Source organism: Ornithorhynchus anatinus, chromosome 7, assembly GCF_004115215.2.
Source record: "Ornithorhynchus anatinus isolate Pmale09 chromosome 7, mOrnAna1.pri.v4, whole genome shotgun sequence".
Classification (NCBI taxonomy): Eukaryota; Metazoa; Chordata; class Mammalia; order Monotremata; family Ornithorhynchidae; genus Ornithorhynchus; species Ornithorhynchus anatinus.
Window position 1 is genome coordinate 80,296,564 of NC_041734.1, and position 16,291 is coordinate 80,312,854.

The following is a 16,291-nucleotide window of genomic DNA, read 5'->3' on the forward strand; positions in this document are numbered from 1 at the left end:
CGCAGGCGCGCTGAGCAGAGGCTGAGCGGAGGGAGGCAGGGCGGTGTAGGGCGCAGGCGCGTCGGGCGGAGGGACGGGGCAGGTGTAGGGCGCAGGCGCGCTGCGGGCGGAGGGGAGGAGGGGTGTAGGGCGGAGGCTGAGCGGCGGGAGCAGGGCGCAGGCGCGCAGAGCAGAGGCCGAGCGGCGGCAGCAGGACGCAGGCGCGCTGGAGGGGAGGGGGAGTGTAGGGCGCAGGCGCGTTGAGCGGAGGGAGCAGGGCGCAGGCGCGTTGGACGGGGGGAGGGGGGGAGGGGCGGGCATAGGGCGCAGGCGCGCTGAGCGGAGGCCGAGCGGAGGGTCCGGAGTGTCGGGCGCAGGCGCGCTGAGCGGAGGCCGAGCGGCGGGCGCAGGGCGCAGGCGCGCTGGAGGGGAGGGGAGTGTAGGGCGCAGGCGCGCCGAGCGGAGGGAGCAGGGCGCAGGCGCGTTGGACGGGGTGGAGGGGGGGGAGGGGCGGGCATAGGGCGCAGGCGCGCTGAGCGGAGGCCGAGCGGCGGGCGCAGGGCGCAGGCGCGCTGGACGGGAGGGGGTGGGAGGGGTGTAGGGCGCAGGCGCCCTGAGCGGAGGTCGAGCGGCGGGCGTAGGGCGCAGGCGCGGGGGCCGGTCCTGCCGTCCGGCGGGGCGGGGGGCGGAGGTCGGGGGTCGGGGTGGGCTTGCGCCATGGGCCCGGGTCGAGGATGGGGGTGGGGGGCCTGGGTGTTCGGGGCGGCGGGGGCGCTGGTGGCGCTGGGGCTGTGGGACGTCTTCTTCGGCTTCGAGGAGAACCGCTGCCGCATGAGCTACATGTTCGAGGACCCCGAGTACCAGGTCCGACCCACCGACCCCTGCCGCCCCCCAGCCTCCTCCTCCTCCTCCTCCTCCTCACCCCCTCCCCATCCATCCTCCTCCTCACCCCCTTCTCATCCCCTCCTCATCCTCCTCCCCCCTTCATCTCCGTGGCTCAGTGGAAAGAGCCCGGGCTTCGGAGTCAGGGCTCATGAGTTCGACTCCCGGCTCTGCCACTCGTCGGCTGGGGGACCGTGGGCGAGTCAGTCGCTTCACTTCTCCGGGCCTCAGTTCCCTCCTCTGGAAAATGGGGATGAAGACCGGGAGCCTCACGGGGGACAAGCTGATGACCCCGTCTCTCCCCCGGCGCTTAGAACGGTGCTCGGCACAGAGTAAGCGCTTAACAGATACCAACGTTATTATTATTATTATCTCCACCCCCCCATCCGCCTCCTCATCCTCACCCCCCCTTCATCCCCCCATCATCATCTTCCCCCCTCCTCCTCCCCATCCTCCTCCTCCTCCTCACTCCCTCCTCCCCATCATCATCCTCACCCCCTCCCCATCCTCCTCCTCACCCCTTCCTCGCCATCATCATCCTCCTCCCCCCCCTCCTCCCCCCCTCCTCCCCATCCCCCTCCTCCTCCCCCCCTCCTCCCCATCCTCCTCATCCTCACCCCCTCCTCCTCCTCCTCATCCTCCTCCCCCTTCATCCCCACCCCCCACCATCATCCTCACCCCCTCCTCCCCATCATCCTCATCCAGCGCTCAGAACGGTGCTCTGCACATAGTAAGCGCTTAACAAATACCAACCCTATTATTATCCTCTCCTCCTCCTCCTCCTCCCTTCATCCCCACCCCTCCATCATCCTCCTCCTCCTCCTCACCTCCTCCTTCTCCTCTGACAGTAGTCACCCTGAATGATCATTTTATATATATATCGTTATATTATCATATTCTATTCTATCATATTATCGCATCGTTATATCATATCGTGTCATTGTATTACATCATATTATCACGTTGAAGAAGCAGCGGGGCTCAGGGGCAGGAGGCCGGGCTCGGGAGCCAGAGGTCATGGGTTCGAATCCAGGCTCTGCCGCTCGTCAGCTGGGCGACCGTGGGCCCGTCGCTTCACTTCTCTGGGCCTCAGTGACCTCATCTGGAAAATGGGGATGGAGACCGGGAGCCCCACGGGGGACGACCCGACGACCCCGGATCTCCCCCGGCGCTTAGAACGGTGCTCTGCACAGAGTAAGTGCTTAACAAATGCCGACATTATTATTATTATTATTATCATCATCATCCTAATCACCCCGTTGAGGGCGGCATCTCTTAAGCTTGGGAGCACTGTCCCAAGCCCTGGGCCAACCCGCTGCTTTTCTTTTGCTCTCTTTTCCTTTGCTGTCTGTGCCCCCTCCCCCTCTTCTAATAATAATGACGATGCTGTTTGTTAATAACGATGTTGGTGTCCGTTGAGCGCTTGCTATCTGCAGAGCACCGTCCTAAGCGCCGGGGGAGATACGGGGTCATCGGGTCGTGCCCCGTGGGGCCCCCGGTCTTCATCCCCATTTGACAGATGAGGCCGCTGAGGCCCGGAGAAGTGAGGTGACTCATCCAAAGTCACCCAGCTGACAGGTGGGGGATGTGGGATTCGAACCCATGGCCTCTGACTCCCAACCCCGTGCTCTGTCCACCGAGCCACGCCGCTTCTCTATTATTTGTCACTCCGATTAACGTGTCTCTGTCTGTGAGCCTCTTGATCTATCTCGATGGTATCGACGCCTGACCCCTTGTTTCGTTCTGTCGTCCGTCTCCCCTTTCTAGACCGCGAGCCCTCCGTCGGGCGGGGACGGTCTCTCTCTGTTGCCCAGTTATCCGTTCCGAGCGCTTAGCGCAGTGCTCTGCACACAGGAAGGGCTCGGTAAATGCAATCGAATGAATATTTCAGTGACTCTCCCCACTAATTTATCAGGTCGTGGGTTCTAATCTCGCCTCCGCCACTCGTCGGCTGCGTCGCTGGGCCTCAGCTCCCTCGTCTGTAAAATGGGGAGGAGGACCGGGAGCCCCCCCCCCCCCCCGATGACCTTGGGTCCCTCCCGGCGCTTAGAACGGTGCTTGGCACATAGTGAGCGCTCAACGAATGCCGCCCTTATTACTACGATTACTTTCCAGGTGCTCAGTTGGAGGCTTGGCGCGCATTAAGCTCTCGATAGGTACGATCGAGCGAGTGGGATGACGCCAGGTTTACGAGCTTGCGAGACAGGGAGGATGGTGGTCCGGCTCCTGGCACGCTGTGGGCTCTCGGTTGCGTGCCCGGCCCGCGGTGGGCGCTCAGTACAGCGCCCAGCCCGCAGCGGGTGCCCGGCGAACGCCGTCGAATCCCTCCTTGAGCTGTGAGCCCCACGTGGGGCGGGGACGGTGTCCGAACTGATCGACTTGTCTCTCTCCCGGTGCGTAGGACACCGGTTGAAGCGTAGTAAGCGCCCGACGAATGCCCTGATTATCGTCGATGGATCAGGGGCTTTGGTCGTGGCATTTAATAGTGGTATCCGTTAAGCACTAGCTGTGTGTCACGCACTGTTCTAAGCGCTGGGGGACCTTCTAGCTCATCATCCTTTTCTTCCTCTTTCCTTCCTCCTTTCCTCCTCCTCCGTTCCTCCTCCTCCTTTCCTCCATCCTTCCTTCCCTCCCCCTTTCCTGCCCCTCCCCTCCTTTCCTCCTTCCCTTTTTCCTTCCTCCTTCCCTCCAGTTTTCCTCCTCCTTCCCTCCTGTTTTCCTCCTCCTTCCCTCCTCTTTCCGTCCTCCTCCCCCTCCTCCTCTCCTCCTTCCCTCCTTCCTTCCTCTTCCTTCTCTCTTCCTTCTCTCCTCCTTCCCTCCTTCCTTCCTCTTCCTTCCCTCCTCCTTTTCTTCCCCCTCCTCTTTTCTCCTCCTTCCCTCCCCCTTCCCTCCTTTTCTTCCCCCTTCTCCTCTTTCCCTCCTCCTCTTTCCCTCCCCCTTCCTTCTCTCCTTTTCTTCCCCCTTCTCCTCTTTCCCTCCTCCTTCCTTCCCTCCTTTCCTCCCCCAGCGTGGAAGCAGCGTGGCTCAGTGGAAAGAGCGTGGGCTTTGGAGTCAGAGGCGATGGGTTTGAATCCCGGCTCGGCCACTCGTCAGCCGGGTGACTCTGGGCGAGTCGCTTCACTTCTCGGTGCCTCAGTTCCCTCATCTGTAAAATGGGGATTAAGACCCTGAGCCCCAGGTGGGACGACCTGATTCCCCTGTGTCTACCCCGGCGCTTAGAACGGTGCTCGGCACGGAGTAAGCGCTTAACGAATGCCACCGTTATTATTCCCCCTTCCCCTCCTTAATAATAATGTCGGTACTTGTTAAGCGCTCACTCTGTGCCGAGCACTGTTCTAAGCACCGGGAGGGATACCGGGCGATCAGGTTGTCCCTCGTGGGGCTCCCGGTCTTCATCCCCATTTGACAGATGAGGTCGCTGAGGCCCAGAGAAGTGAAGTGACTTGGCCAGAGTCACCCAGCTGACAGGCAGTGGAGCTGGGATAGGAACCCATGACCTCTGACTCTCGAGCCCGGGCTCTTGCCACTGAGCCATGCGGCTTCTCTTTCCCTCCTCCTCGTTCCCTCCCGTTTCCTTCCCTCCTCCTTTCCTTCCCCCTTCTCCTCTTTCCCTCCTTCTCCTCCCTCCTTTCCTTCCCCCTTCTCTTTAATAATAATACCGATAATAACGATGTTAGTATCTGTTAAGCGCTTACTATGTGCAGAGCACCGTTCTAAGCGCCGGGGGAGATCCGGGGTCGTCGGGTCGTCCCCCGTGGGGCTCACGGTCTTCATCCCCATTTTCCAGATGAGGTCACTGAGGCCCAGAGAAGTGAAGCGACTCGCCCCCGGTCACCCAGCTGACAGGCGGCAGAGCTGGAATACGAACCCGTGACCTCTGATTCCCAAGCCAGGGCTCTTGCCACTAAGGCACACCGCTTCTCTTTCCCTCCTCTTCCTTCACTCCCCCTTCCTTCCCTCTTCCTTTCCTTCCCCCTTCTCCTCTTTCCCTCCTCCCCTTTCCCTCCTCCTCCTTTCCTTCCCCCTTCTCCTCCTTCCCTCCTCCTCCTTCCCTCCTCCTTTCTTTCCCCCTTCTCCTCTTTCCCTCCTCCTCTTCCCCTCCTCCTTCCCTCCCCCTTCCCTCCTTTCTTTCCCTCCTTTCCTTCCCCCTCCTCCTCCTCCCCTCCTCCTTTCCTTCCCCCTTCTCCTCTTTCCCTCCTCCTCTTCCCCTCCCCCTTCCCTCCTGTCCTTCCCCCTTCTCCTCTTTCCCTCCTCCTCTTCCCCTCCTCCTTCCCTCCCCCTTCCCTCCCTTCCTTCCCTCCTTTCTTCCCCCTTCTCCCCTTTCCCTCCTCCTCTTCCCCTCCTTCTTCCCTTCCCCTTCCCTCCTTCCCTTCCCTCTTCTCCTCTTTCCCTCCTTCCCTCCTCCTCCCTTCCTTCTCCCTTCTCCTCTTTTCCTCCTCCTCCTTCCCTCCCCCTTCCCTCCCTTCCTTCCCTCCTTTCTTCCCCCTTCTCCTCTTTCCCTCCTCCTCTTCCCCTCCTTCTTCCCTTTCCCCCCTCCTCCTCTTTCCCTCCTCCTCTTCCCCTCCTCCTTCCCTCCCCCTTCCCTCCTTTCCTTCCCCTTCTCCTCTTTCCCTCCTCCTCCTTCCCTCCCCTTCCTTCCTTCCCTCCTCCTTCCCTCCCCCTTCCTTCCCCCCTCCTTTCCTTCCCCCTTCTCCTCTTTCCCTCCTCCTCTTCCCCTCCTCCTTCCCTCCCCCTTAATAATAATAATAATAATAATGCACTGTTCTAAGCGCTGGGTTCCTTCCCCCCCCCTCCTCTTTTCCTCCCCCCCATTCCTCCTCCCTTGCGCCTCTCCCCCACCCCCCCCCCCCCCCTCCTCGTTCCCGCCGTCTCGGAGCCCCGTCCTCCCGTCTCCCCGAGGCTGTGGCGGGCCGGGGGGGGCGTGGCGGGGGGGGGGGGTCCCTCCCTCCCGCCCCCCGTCGCGGGGTCTGACCCGGGGGGCCGGGCCCGTTTCCCCGCAGAAGATCAAGCTTCCCAAGAAGCTGAGCCGCCGCTTCCCCGCCTACGAGCTCTACCTGTACGGCGAGGGCAGCTACGCCCGCCGCAACAAGAAGCTGCAGCTCGCGGGCGTCCCCGTCCTCTTCCTCCCCGGCAACGCCGGAAGCTACAAGCAAGGTGAGCGGGACACCGGACGTCCCGGACGTCCCGGGCACCGGGCGCGGGGGACGCCCCGGCACGGAGAGACGACCCGCGTTCGCCCGCCGACCGGGCGCGGAGCCGGGGGGGTCCCCTCCCCGCCCACACTGGCTATCGGGACCCCGGGCCCCGGACCGCGGGAAAGAGGCGGCGCTGGCGGGTTATCGTCGAAAGGGTAACCCCGCTATCGGAGCGCTTGGTGATGGCATTTGATGACTGCCTGTTCTCGTTATCAATATTGACGATGATGAGGATATTTAAGGGCTCGATGATGAATAATCCTCTCGATGGTATTGCTTAAGCACTTGGGCCCGGGGGAGGGGAAGAGGCGGGATCGATACTCTGTGATCGTCATAGCCGTGGCATTCAAGCGGTCCGTATTAATAAGGGGATTCCGTGGCTCAGCGGAAAGAGCCCGGGCTTGGGAGTCCGAGGTCGTGGGTTCGAATGCGGCCTCTGCCGGTCAGTCGGGTGACTGTGGGCGAGTCGGGTAACTTCTCCGTGCCTCGGCGACCTCATCTGCAAAATGGGGACGAAGACCGGGAGCCTCGCGTGGGACCGCCCGATGACCCCGTATCTCCCCCAGCGCTCAGAACGGTGCTCGGCGCCTAGTGAGCGCTTAACGGATACCGACGTGATTATTATTAATAATGATATCGTCGATGACGACGGTGTCCGTTAAGCGCTCAGTACGTGCCAGGCACCGTCCCGAGCTCGGGGGCGGATATGAGGGCGTCAGATCGGGCGCGGTCCCCGTCCCGCGCGGGGCTGGCGTCTCCGTCTCCATCTTACAGGCGAGGAGACCGAGGCACGGGGAAGTGGATAACGATGATCGTCGTACGCGTCAGGCGCCGCCCGCGTGCCCCCGCGCCGTACCGAGCGCCCTTCCCACTTCGTACGTGGACGGAGACGGCGCGGCCGAGTGGGCGGGGCCCGGGAGCCGGAGACTCACGGGTTCCGATCCCGGCTCCGCCGCTCGTCCGCGGGGGGAGCCGCGGGCGAGTCCCCTGGCTCCTCTGGGCCTCGGTTCCCTCCTCCGTGGAAGGGGGGACGGCCCGACGGCCCTCGATCCGCCAGCCTGAGCGCCCGAGAGATCCCGGCGTCACCACGTAGCGAGCGTCGAAGTGCCGCGGTGACGCTGACGGTGACGATTGTTATTACGGTGCCCGCCCAGTGCGATCGCTGGGCTCCGTCGCCCTCCGCAAGGCCGAGGACATCGACTTCAAATACCACTTCAACTTCTTCAGCGTCAACTTCAACGAGGAGCTGGTGGCCCTCTACGGCGGGAGCCTCCGCAGTCAGACGAGGTTCGTGCACGAGTGCATCAAAGTCATCCTGAGACTCTATAAGGTAACGAGCGCCGTCGTCGCGCCCTCGGCCGAGCGCCCGCTACGAGCGCCGGGCGGGGCGGGGGGGGGGGGGGCGGGGATACGAACCCGCGGCCGCTGACGCCCGAGCCCCGCCGGGCGCTCGCCTCCTCCGGGAGGCCTTCCCGGACCGAGCCCTCCCCTTCCCCTCCGCCCCGACTCCCTCCCCCCCCCCCCCGCTGCGTGCCCGGCGCCGTCCCGAGCGCCGGGGGAGAGGCGGGGTCGTCAGGGTCCCGCGTGGGGCTCCCGGGCCTCGTCCCCGTTTGACGGATGGGGAGACCGAGGCCCGGAGAAGAGCCGCTTAAGAAACGATGGCATCCGTTGGGCGCTTACCGTGCGCCGAGCGCTGTTTCGAGCGCCGGGGAGGATACCGGGCCATCCCGTCGTCCCCCGGGGGGCTCCCCGTCTTCATCCCCCTTTTCCGGCCGAGGTCACCGAGGCCCAGAGCGGCGAAGTCACCCGGCCGACGGGCGGGGGAGCCGGGACCTGAACCCACGACCTCCGACTCCCCAGCCCGGCCTCTCTCCGCCGCGCCGCTGCTCTGAGGGAAGCGGAGCGACCGGCCCGAGGTCACGCGGCAGGCGGGCGGGACTGGGATCCGGGACCTTCCGGGCTCCGCGCTCCGGCGTCCGGCCCCCCGCCGTCCCCGGCGCCCAGTACGTCCGGCGCGGCCCGGTGGAGAGAGCCCGGGCTCCGGGGGTCGGAGGTCACGGGTTCGGATCCCGGCTCCGCCGCCCGCCGGCCGGGGGACCGTGGGCGAGTCGCGTCGCTCCCCGGTGCCTCGGTGGGGGCGGAGACCGTGAGCCCCACGGGGGACGGCCCGATTCCCCCGCGTCTGCCCCGGCGCTCGGCACCCGGTAAGCGCCCGACGGGCGCCGACGTCGTCGTCGCGCCTCGCGGCACGGCGCGGCCCGTCGGCGCCGGGATCGCCGCCCCGTCCCCCGTCCTCTCCCCGGGCCCTCGGCTGACGCTCGGTAGGCAGCCCGGGGCCGGGGCGGGGGGGGGCCGACCGACTCCCGGATCTTCCCCGAAGGGTCAGGATTTCGCCCCGCGGAGCGTGGCCATCGTGGGCCACTCGATGGGCGGCCTGGTGGCCCGCGCCCTGCTCACCCTCGACCACTTCGAGCCCGAGCTGCTCAACCTGTTGATCACCCAGGCCGCCCCTCACGCCGCCCCCGTCGTGCCCCTCGACCGCTACCTCACCGGTGAGTCTCTCCGCTCGGCGCCGTGGTGGTCGCCGCCCGCTCTGATGATCGGGGGATTGGTTGGGCGCCCCCTCTGAGCCGGGCCCCGTCCCGATTTGACCGCGAGCCCGTCGGAGGGCGGGGACCGTCTCCGTCCGTTACCGGTTTGTCCATTCCGAGCGCTCGAGCGCTCCGAGGCGGCGCGGCCTAGGGGACGGAGCCCCGTTCTCGTCGATCGTCGATCCCTCGGATCGGCCGGGGGGGGCGGGGGGGGACGGGGGTCCGGCGGCGGGCGCGGCGCCGGCGGCGGGCGCGGCGCCCGCGCCGAGCGCGCACCGACCGGCGGCGGGGGGGCCGGGTCTCCTCCTAGACTTCTACGTGGCCGTCAACTCCCACTGGGCGCGGAGGGGCCGGGACGTCCAGAACCTGACGGCGCTGTCGGTGGCCGGCGGCTTCCGCGACTACCAGGTCCGCTCGGGCCTGACCTTCCTGCCCACGTCCGCCCGGCACGGCGGCGCCTTGTCCGTCGTGGTGAGCTCCGCGCCCGCCCCCGCCCGCCCCCTCCCTCCGTGGCGCCCGCGTCCCGCCTCCGGCCCGCCCTCCCTCCTCGGGTCCCACGGGCCGGCCCTCTCCCCGCCCCCCGGATCCTCAGAGAGGCGGCGCGGCGGCGGGAGCCCCGGGCTCGGGAGGCCGAGCTGGTGGGTTCGAATCCCGGCTCCGCCGCCCGTCGGCCGGGCGACCCCGCGTCTGGGTCTGGGTCTGGGTCTCCCCTGGGCCTCGGCGACCTCGTCTGGAAAACGGGGATTAAGATCGGGAGCCTCACGGGGGACGACCCGACCACCCCGTGTCTCCCCCGGCGCTCAGAACGGCGCTCTGCACGGAGTAAGCGCTTAACGGATGCCGACCTTATTATCGTCGAGGGCCCGCCTCCTCCGGGAAGCCTTCCCTGCCCGCGCCCTCCCCTTCCCCCGCTCCCTTCCTCCGTCGCCCCGTCTCCGCTGTGGGCGGGGGACGCGTCTGTCCGCCGTTCCGCCGGACCCTCCCCGGCGCTCGGTACGGCGCCCTTTCGGCCGTATCCGTCGAGCGCCCGCCGTGTGCCGAGCGCCGGGCCGAGCGCTCGGGAGAGGACGGTGTGACGCCGGATCCCCGCCCGCCACGAGCTCGCGGGCTAGACGCCGCGAGCGCTCGGTAAATACGATCGAGTGGGGCGTCTCCCTCTCCCCTCCGAGCCCCCCTCCCGAGCGCCCGGTACGGCGCCCTCTCGGTCGTCTCCGTCGAGCGCTCGCCGGGCGCCGTACCGAGCGCTCGGGAGAGGACGGCACCACGACGACGGATCCCCGCCCACGCCGGGCTCACGGTCTAAGCGCCCAATAAGTAGGGTCGAATGACCGAGCGGGGCGTCTCCCTCTCTCCCCTCCGAGCTCCCCTCCCGAGCGCCCGGCCCGGCGCTCCTTCGGTCGTATTTAGTGAGCGCTCGCCGTGTGCCGAGCGCCGCGCTAGGCGCTCGGGAGAGGACGACGCGGCCACCGGGAGACCCGGCGCCCCGAGACCGCGAGCGCTCGGTAAATACCACCCGGCGCCTCCCCTCCCTCTGTCCCGTCAGAGCTCCGCCGTGCCGAGGACCTGGGCCTCGACGGATCACCTCTCCATCGTCTGGTGAGTCGGGAGGACGCCTCGCCGCCTTCCGTTCGGCCGGGGGACCCGGGGGCGGGGGGCGGACGGACGGTGGCGCCGACGGGATCCGTCGGGCGCTTACTACGTGCCGAGCGGCGTCGGCGGCGCCCGGGGGGGGATCCGGGGTGGTCGGGCGGCGCCCCGGGGGGGGGGGCGGGGCTCACGGCCTCCGTCCCCCTTTTCCGGCCCGGAGAAGCGAAGCGACCGGCCCGAGGTCGCCCAGCCCGCCGGCGGCCGGGGCGGGATCAGAACCCACGGCCTCCGACTCCCGAGCCCGGCTCTCGCCGCCGAGCCCCGCCGCTTCTCGGGCGGGTGGGGGTGTCCGCTTTGACGCCCCCCCGCCCCCCCCCAGAGCCGAGCGGCTCCGCGTCCCACCCCCCCGTCAGCGGAAGGAGGCCGGGCTTGGGAGTCGGAGGTCGTGAGCTCGAATCCCAGCTCCGCCCCTCGTCAGCCGGGTGACCGTGGGCGGGTCGCTTCGCTTCTCTGGGCCTCAGTCGCCTCATCTGGAAAACGGGGATGACCCGTGAGCCTCCCGTGGGACGACCCGACGACCCCCGGATCTCCCCCGGCGCTCGGAACGGCGCTCGGCACGTAGTGAGCGCTTAACGGATCACCGACGTTATCGTTACCGTTATTAAATGACGATGACCGTAGGACTTCTCGAGCGCCCACGCTGGGCCCAACGCACCGTTGTAAGCGCCGGGGTCGGCTGCGTGACCGTGGGCGAGTCGCTTGGCTTCTCCGGGCCTCGGTGACCTCATCTGGAAAAACGGGGATGAGAAGGCGTGAGCCCACCGTGGGGCCATCCGACGACCCCGTGTCTCCCCCGGCGCTCGGCACTTAGTGAGCGCTTAACGGATACCGTAATTATCATCGATCATCGCTTCGCCTCTCCGGGCCTCGCTTCCCTCATCTGGGAAATGGGGATGAAGACCGGGAGCCCCACGGGGGACGACCCCACGACCCCGTATCTCCCCCGGCGCTTAGGACGGTGCTCTGCACGTAGTGAGCGCCTAACGAACGCCCTAATTAATTATCAGTTATCACTTCGCCTCTCCGGGCCTCGGTTCCCTCATCTGGAAAATGGGGATGAAGACCGGGAGCCCCACGGGGGACGACCCGATCGCCTCGGATCTCCCCCGGCGCTTAGAACGGTGCTCGGCACCTAGTGAGCGCTCCTCGAGTACCGTAACTGTCTGTGTCATCAGCACTGTTTTATAAGTGCCCGAGAGAGGCGGCGTGGCTCGGCGGAAAGCGCCCGGGCCGGGGAGTCAGGGGTCGTGGGTTCAGGTCCCGGCCCGGCCACTCATCAGAGAAGCGGCGGGGCTCGGGAGTCGGAGGTCAGGGGTTCGAATCCCGGCCCCGCCCCGCGTCAGCCGGGTGACCGTGGGCAAAGTCACCTCGCCCCTCTGGGCCTCGGTTCCCTCGTCCGGCCAACGGGGACTGACCGCGAGCCTCCCGCGGGACGACCCGGTGACCCCGTGTCTCCCCCGGCGCTTGGAACGGTGCTCTGCACGTGGTGAGCGCTTGACGGATGCCGACCTCATCGTCGTCCTTATCGGCCGGGCGACTCTGGCCGGGTCACTTCACTTCTCTGAGCCTCAGTCCCCTCCTCTGTCGAATGGGGATGAAGACCCCGAGCCCCGTTCGTTCATTCGGTAGTATTTATTGAGCGTTTACCGTGTGCTGAGCGCTTGGAATGGACGGTTCGGCAACGGGGGGATATATACGTATATCTGTCCGTGTACACGCGGGCATAGATATAGAGGCATAGACGCGTACGTGTCGTTAGTAAAATAAATAGAATGGTAAATACATGGGGCGACCTGATGACCCCGAACGCTTAACGAATGCCGTCGTCGTCGTCATCATCATTATCATCATCGTGATTATCATTAAGAAAGCGTTCTCCTAGGCCCCCCGAAGAGTCAGAGCGGGATCAAAACCCGCGAGCCTGCCCCGGAGGAAATCACGGGCCGGGGCGGGACGCCGGACGGACGGCCACCCGCGACGGCGTCGAGTGCGGCGGACGGGAGGCGGGGGCCGCCTCGCGGGAAGGAGCCGGGGCCCCGGAGGAAGAGGGCCCTCGGGGCCCGACCGCGGGCTCCCCCGCCCGCCCGCCGCGCCGCGCCGCCTCCTCCCCGCGAGCGTTGGGCACGGCGCCCCGGAGACGCCGCCCGGCGATCGACTCTCCTTTGACCCCTTAGGTGTAAGCAGCTGATCCTCGCCACCGTCCGGGCCTTCTTCGACCTCGTCGACGCGGACACCAGACAGGTCGGGATTCGTTCCTCCGGCGGCCGCCGCGAGGCGCGGTCGGGTCCCCGTCCCCCGCGGGGCCCCCGGTCCTCGTTCCCGTCTGACGGACGAGGGGGACCGAGGCCCGGAGAGGCGACGGGACCGGCCCCGGGGTCGCCCGGGGGATGGGGCGGGATGAGAACCCGGGACCTCCCGGGTCCCCCGCGTGGACGGCGTCGGGGCGGAGAGGGGACCCGCACAGCCGACGTGACGTGTCGGGAGGGCGGGTCCGGGCCCATCTTCCCACGCCGTGCCGGGCGCCGTGCCGGGCGCCGGGGGAGGTGGGAGCGGCGGGGCTCAGGGGAAAGAGCGCGGGCTTTGGAGCCGGAGGTCACGGGTTCGAATCCCGGCTCTGGCCACCCGTCAGCCGGGTGACCCTGGGCGAGTCGCTTCACTTGGTCCGGGCCTCGGTTCCCTCATCTGTCAAATGGGGGTGAAGCCCGTGAGCCCCGCGTGGGACGACCCGATTCCCCTTTGTCCACCCCGGCGCTTAGAACGGCGCCCTGCGCACGGTAAGCGCTTCACGGATGCCAACGAATACCAACGTCATTAGGAGGCCGTCGGGCCGTCCCGCTCCCGCCCTCCGTCCCCGTCGGACGGGCGGGGGAACGGAGGCGCCGAGAGGAGCGGCTCGGCCGCCGGGCTCAGGACGGCGCTTTGCACATAGTAAGCGCTCCGCACGGCGTGGCTCAGTGGAAAGAGCCCGGGTTTAGGGGCCGGGGGTCGTGGGTTCGAACCCCGGCCCCGCCACCCGTCAGCCGGGTGGCTCCGGGCCGGTGGCTTCGCTTCTCGGCGCCCCGGCGACCTCGTCCGTCAAATGGGGATGAAGACCGGGAGCCTCCCGGGGGGACGACCCGACGGCCCCGTGGCTCCCCCGGCGCTTAGAACGGTGCTCGGCGCATAGTGGGCGCCTAGCGGATACCGGCATCGCTATAATTCTTCGCTTCTCCGGGCCTCGGTTCCCTCACCTGTGAACCGGGGACGGAGACCGTGAGCCCCACGGGGGACGGGGGGCCGCGGCCGACCCGATTTGCTTGGATCCACCCCGGCGCTCAGTACACCGTCTGGCCCGTAGCGGGCGCCCGACGGAGACCGGAATTATTAGACCGGCGCTCAGGACGGCGCCCGGCCCGTAGCGAGCGCCCGACAGATAAGCCCGTGAAACGGCAGGGACCGTCTCTATCCGTTGCCGACTTGTTCATCCCAAGCGCTCGGCCCAGTGCTCTGCACAGAGTAAGCGCTCGATAAATACCGTTGAATGAACGAACGGATACCGGAATCATTCAGTCGGCGCTCAGAACGGTGCCCGGCCCGTAGCCAGCGCTCGACAGATCCCGGAATCGTCAGACCGGCGCTTGGTACGGTGCCCGGCACGTGGCGAGCGCTCGACAGGTATCGGAATCATCAGACCGGCGCCTGGGACGGTGCCCGGCCCGTGGCGAGCGCTTAATAGATACCGCCGTTGACTATTATTCTTCACTTCTCTGGGCCCTCGGTTCCCTCGCCTGTAAAATGGGGATGGAGACCGTGAGCCCCACGGGGGGACGGGGCCCGTGTCCGTCCCGGTTTGCTCGTCTCCACCGCGGCGCTCAGTGCGACGCCCGGCGCGCGGTGAGCGTCTGACAGGCGCCGCGATATACCGTGGCGCCGCGGACCGCTCGGCGAGCTTCCGCGAGCCGTCCTTCTCGAGCGGCGCCCTTTCCCTTGCCGGCGAGAAAGCGCCTAGGACGGGGCCCCGCACGCCGGGAGCGCTCAGTCGGTACGACCGAGGAGCGGACGGGTGACCCGGTCTCCCCCCCGCCCCCCCCCCGCCTCGGGGAGGGGGCGCCGGGCAGAGAAACGTCATCGGCACGATCCCGGCCCCTCGCCTTTTTAATCCGTATTTCACTCCCCGGGGAAACCCTCCCGCGGGCCGAGAGCGCGAGAGACCCCCGGTCTCGGCGACTTTTCCGGCCGCCGGGTTTGCCGGCGGGGTCTTCCGGGAAAAGCGCGAAGCGGCGCGATGAGTTCGCGTGTTTATCGAGAAGCCGCGGGGCTCCGCGGCGAGAGGCCGGGCAGTCGGAGGTCGTGGGTTCCGATCCCGCCTCCGCCGCCTGTCGGCCGGGTGACTCCGGGAGGGTCGCGGCACTCCCCTTGGACCCCGTCCGTCAAATGGGGACGGCGGGACGGCCCCGTAGCTCCCCGGCGCCTAGGACGGCGCCCGGCACGTAGTAAGCGCCCGACGGATACCGCCGTCGTTATCGTTATCGGAAAAGGAGAGGAGAAGACGCACGTCCGTCCTCGGTTCTCGCCTCCGGAGCGGCACGGCTCGGTGGCCGAGCGCGGGACCCGGAGCCCCTGGGTTCCGATCCCGGCCCCGCCGGGCGACCCCGGGCACGTCGCTTCACTTCTCTGGGCCTCGGTTCCCTCCTCGGTCGCCAGAGGGGGGTCCGATCCCCGCTCTCATTCCTCCACTCGGTCGTATTGTACGGAGCGCTTACCGCGTGCCGAGCACCGTCCTAAACGCCTCCCCCTGAGACTGGGAGGGACGGGGAGCGGGTCCGGCCCGACGGCCTCGGGGAACGTCGGTCGTAACGTCGTCGGTACCCGTTAAGCGCCTCCTGCGCGCGGAGCGCCGTTCCGAGCGCCGGGGGGGATCCGGGGTCGTCGGGCCGTCCCCCGCGAGGCTCACGGCCGATCCCCGTTCTCCAGATGAGGGGACCGAGGCCCAGAGAAGCCAGGCGCCTCGCCCACGGTCGCGGTTCGAACTCACGACCCCCGACTCCCAGGCCCGGGCCCTTTCCGCTGAGCCCCGCCGCTTCTCTGTCTCCCCCTCCCCGAGGCGGGCGGCGAGCGCCGGACGGGCGCCGCGCCGGGTCACCTCGGCGGCGATTTCGGCGGCGCCGTCGTCGCTCCGTGCCGGGCCGTCGGCCCCGAGCCCCTCCGGCCTTCTCGTCTCTCTTCGATTCGTTCGACGGCGTCGGGCGCCTGCCACGTGCAGGGCACCGTACCGAGCGCTCGGGACGGACGGCCCGGCGGCGGACGGGGACCGCCCCCTACCCGTCAGGCGCTCGCTACGCGTCGGGCGCCGGGGCGGATCCGCCCCCGCCGGGACGGACTCGGCCCCGCGGCGGGGCGGGATTGGAACCCGGGTCGGGCGGCGGGGTGGGGGGCGGCGGGTCGCGCCCCGGCCGGGAGTGACCGGAGGCGTCCCCGGCCGCCCCCCCCCCCCCCAGATCACGGCGGACCCCCGGAAGAGGCTGTCGGTACTCAACCATCACTTCGTGCGCCATCCGGCCAAGCCGTTCCAGGACGAGCCCGACGTCGTCGCCGAGCTGCCCGGTGCGTGTGCCCGGCCCGGGGGTCGCCCCGCCCCGCGGGGGGCGGCGGGAGGCGGGGAGCGAGGGGGAGGGGCGGGGGGGCGCCCGCCGTCGCCGCCTCAGCCCCGCCGTAGGGGCTCGCTCTCGCCGTCTCCGTCTCTCCCTCCCGCGATCTCGCCCGCTTCTCACCCCGTCTCCGTGTCCCCGTCGCTCCCTCCGTCTCCTCCTCCCCCGTTCTCACTCTGTCTCCGTCGCTGCTCTCCGTCTCTCGCTCTCTCGTTCCCTCTCTCGTCCTCCCTGTGTCTCCGTCTCCCCGTCCCTCTCTCCGTCTCTCTCTGTCTCTCAGTCTCGCTCGATCTCTCCCGGTTCTCACCCCGTCTCCGTGTCCCCGCCGCTCCCTCCGTCTCCTCCTCCCCCGTTCTCACTCTCTCCGTCG

The 16,291-nt window shown here is 67.9% G+C and overlaps 1 protein-coding gene across 1 annotated transcript in view; it reads left to right on the top strand.

Moving 5' to 3' along the window:
• The first annotated feature begins 733 nt into the window (after window positions 1-733).
• The window catches only part of PGAP1 (post-GPI attachment to proteins inositol deacylase 1), a 56,283-nt gene continuing 40,725 nt past the window's right edge, over window positions 734-16,291 (top strand). Inside the window, exons 1-8 of the mRNA XM_029069686.2 lie at window positions 734-843; window positions 5,862-6,015; window positions 7,211-7,386; window positions 8,437-8,608; window positions 8,958-9,118; window positions 10,191-10,243; window positions 12,469-12,535; window positions 15,772-15,877. Coding sequence (XP_028925519.1) covers window positions 811-843; window positions 5,862-6,015; window positions 7,211-7,386; window positions 8,437-8,608; window positions 8,958-9,118; window positions 10,191-10,243; window positions 12,469-12,535; window positions 15,772-15,877 — 922 coding nt within the window. The 5' untranslated portion in view covers window positions 734-810. The remainder of the gene's footprint in view (window positions 844-5,861; window positions 6,016-7,210; window positions 7,387-8,436; window positions 8,609-8,957; window positions 9,119-10,190; window positions 10,244-12,468; window positions 12,536-15,771; window positions 15,878-16,291) is intronic.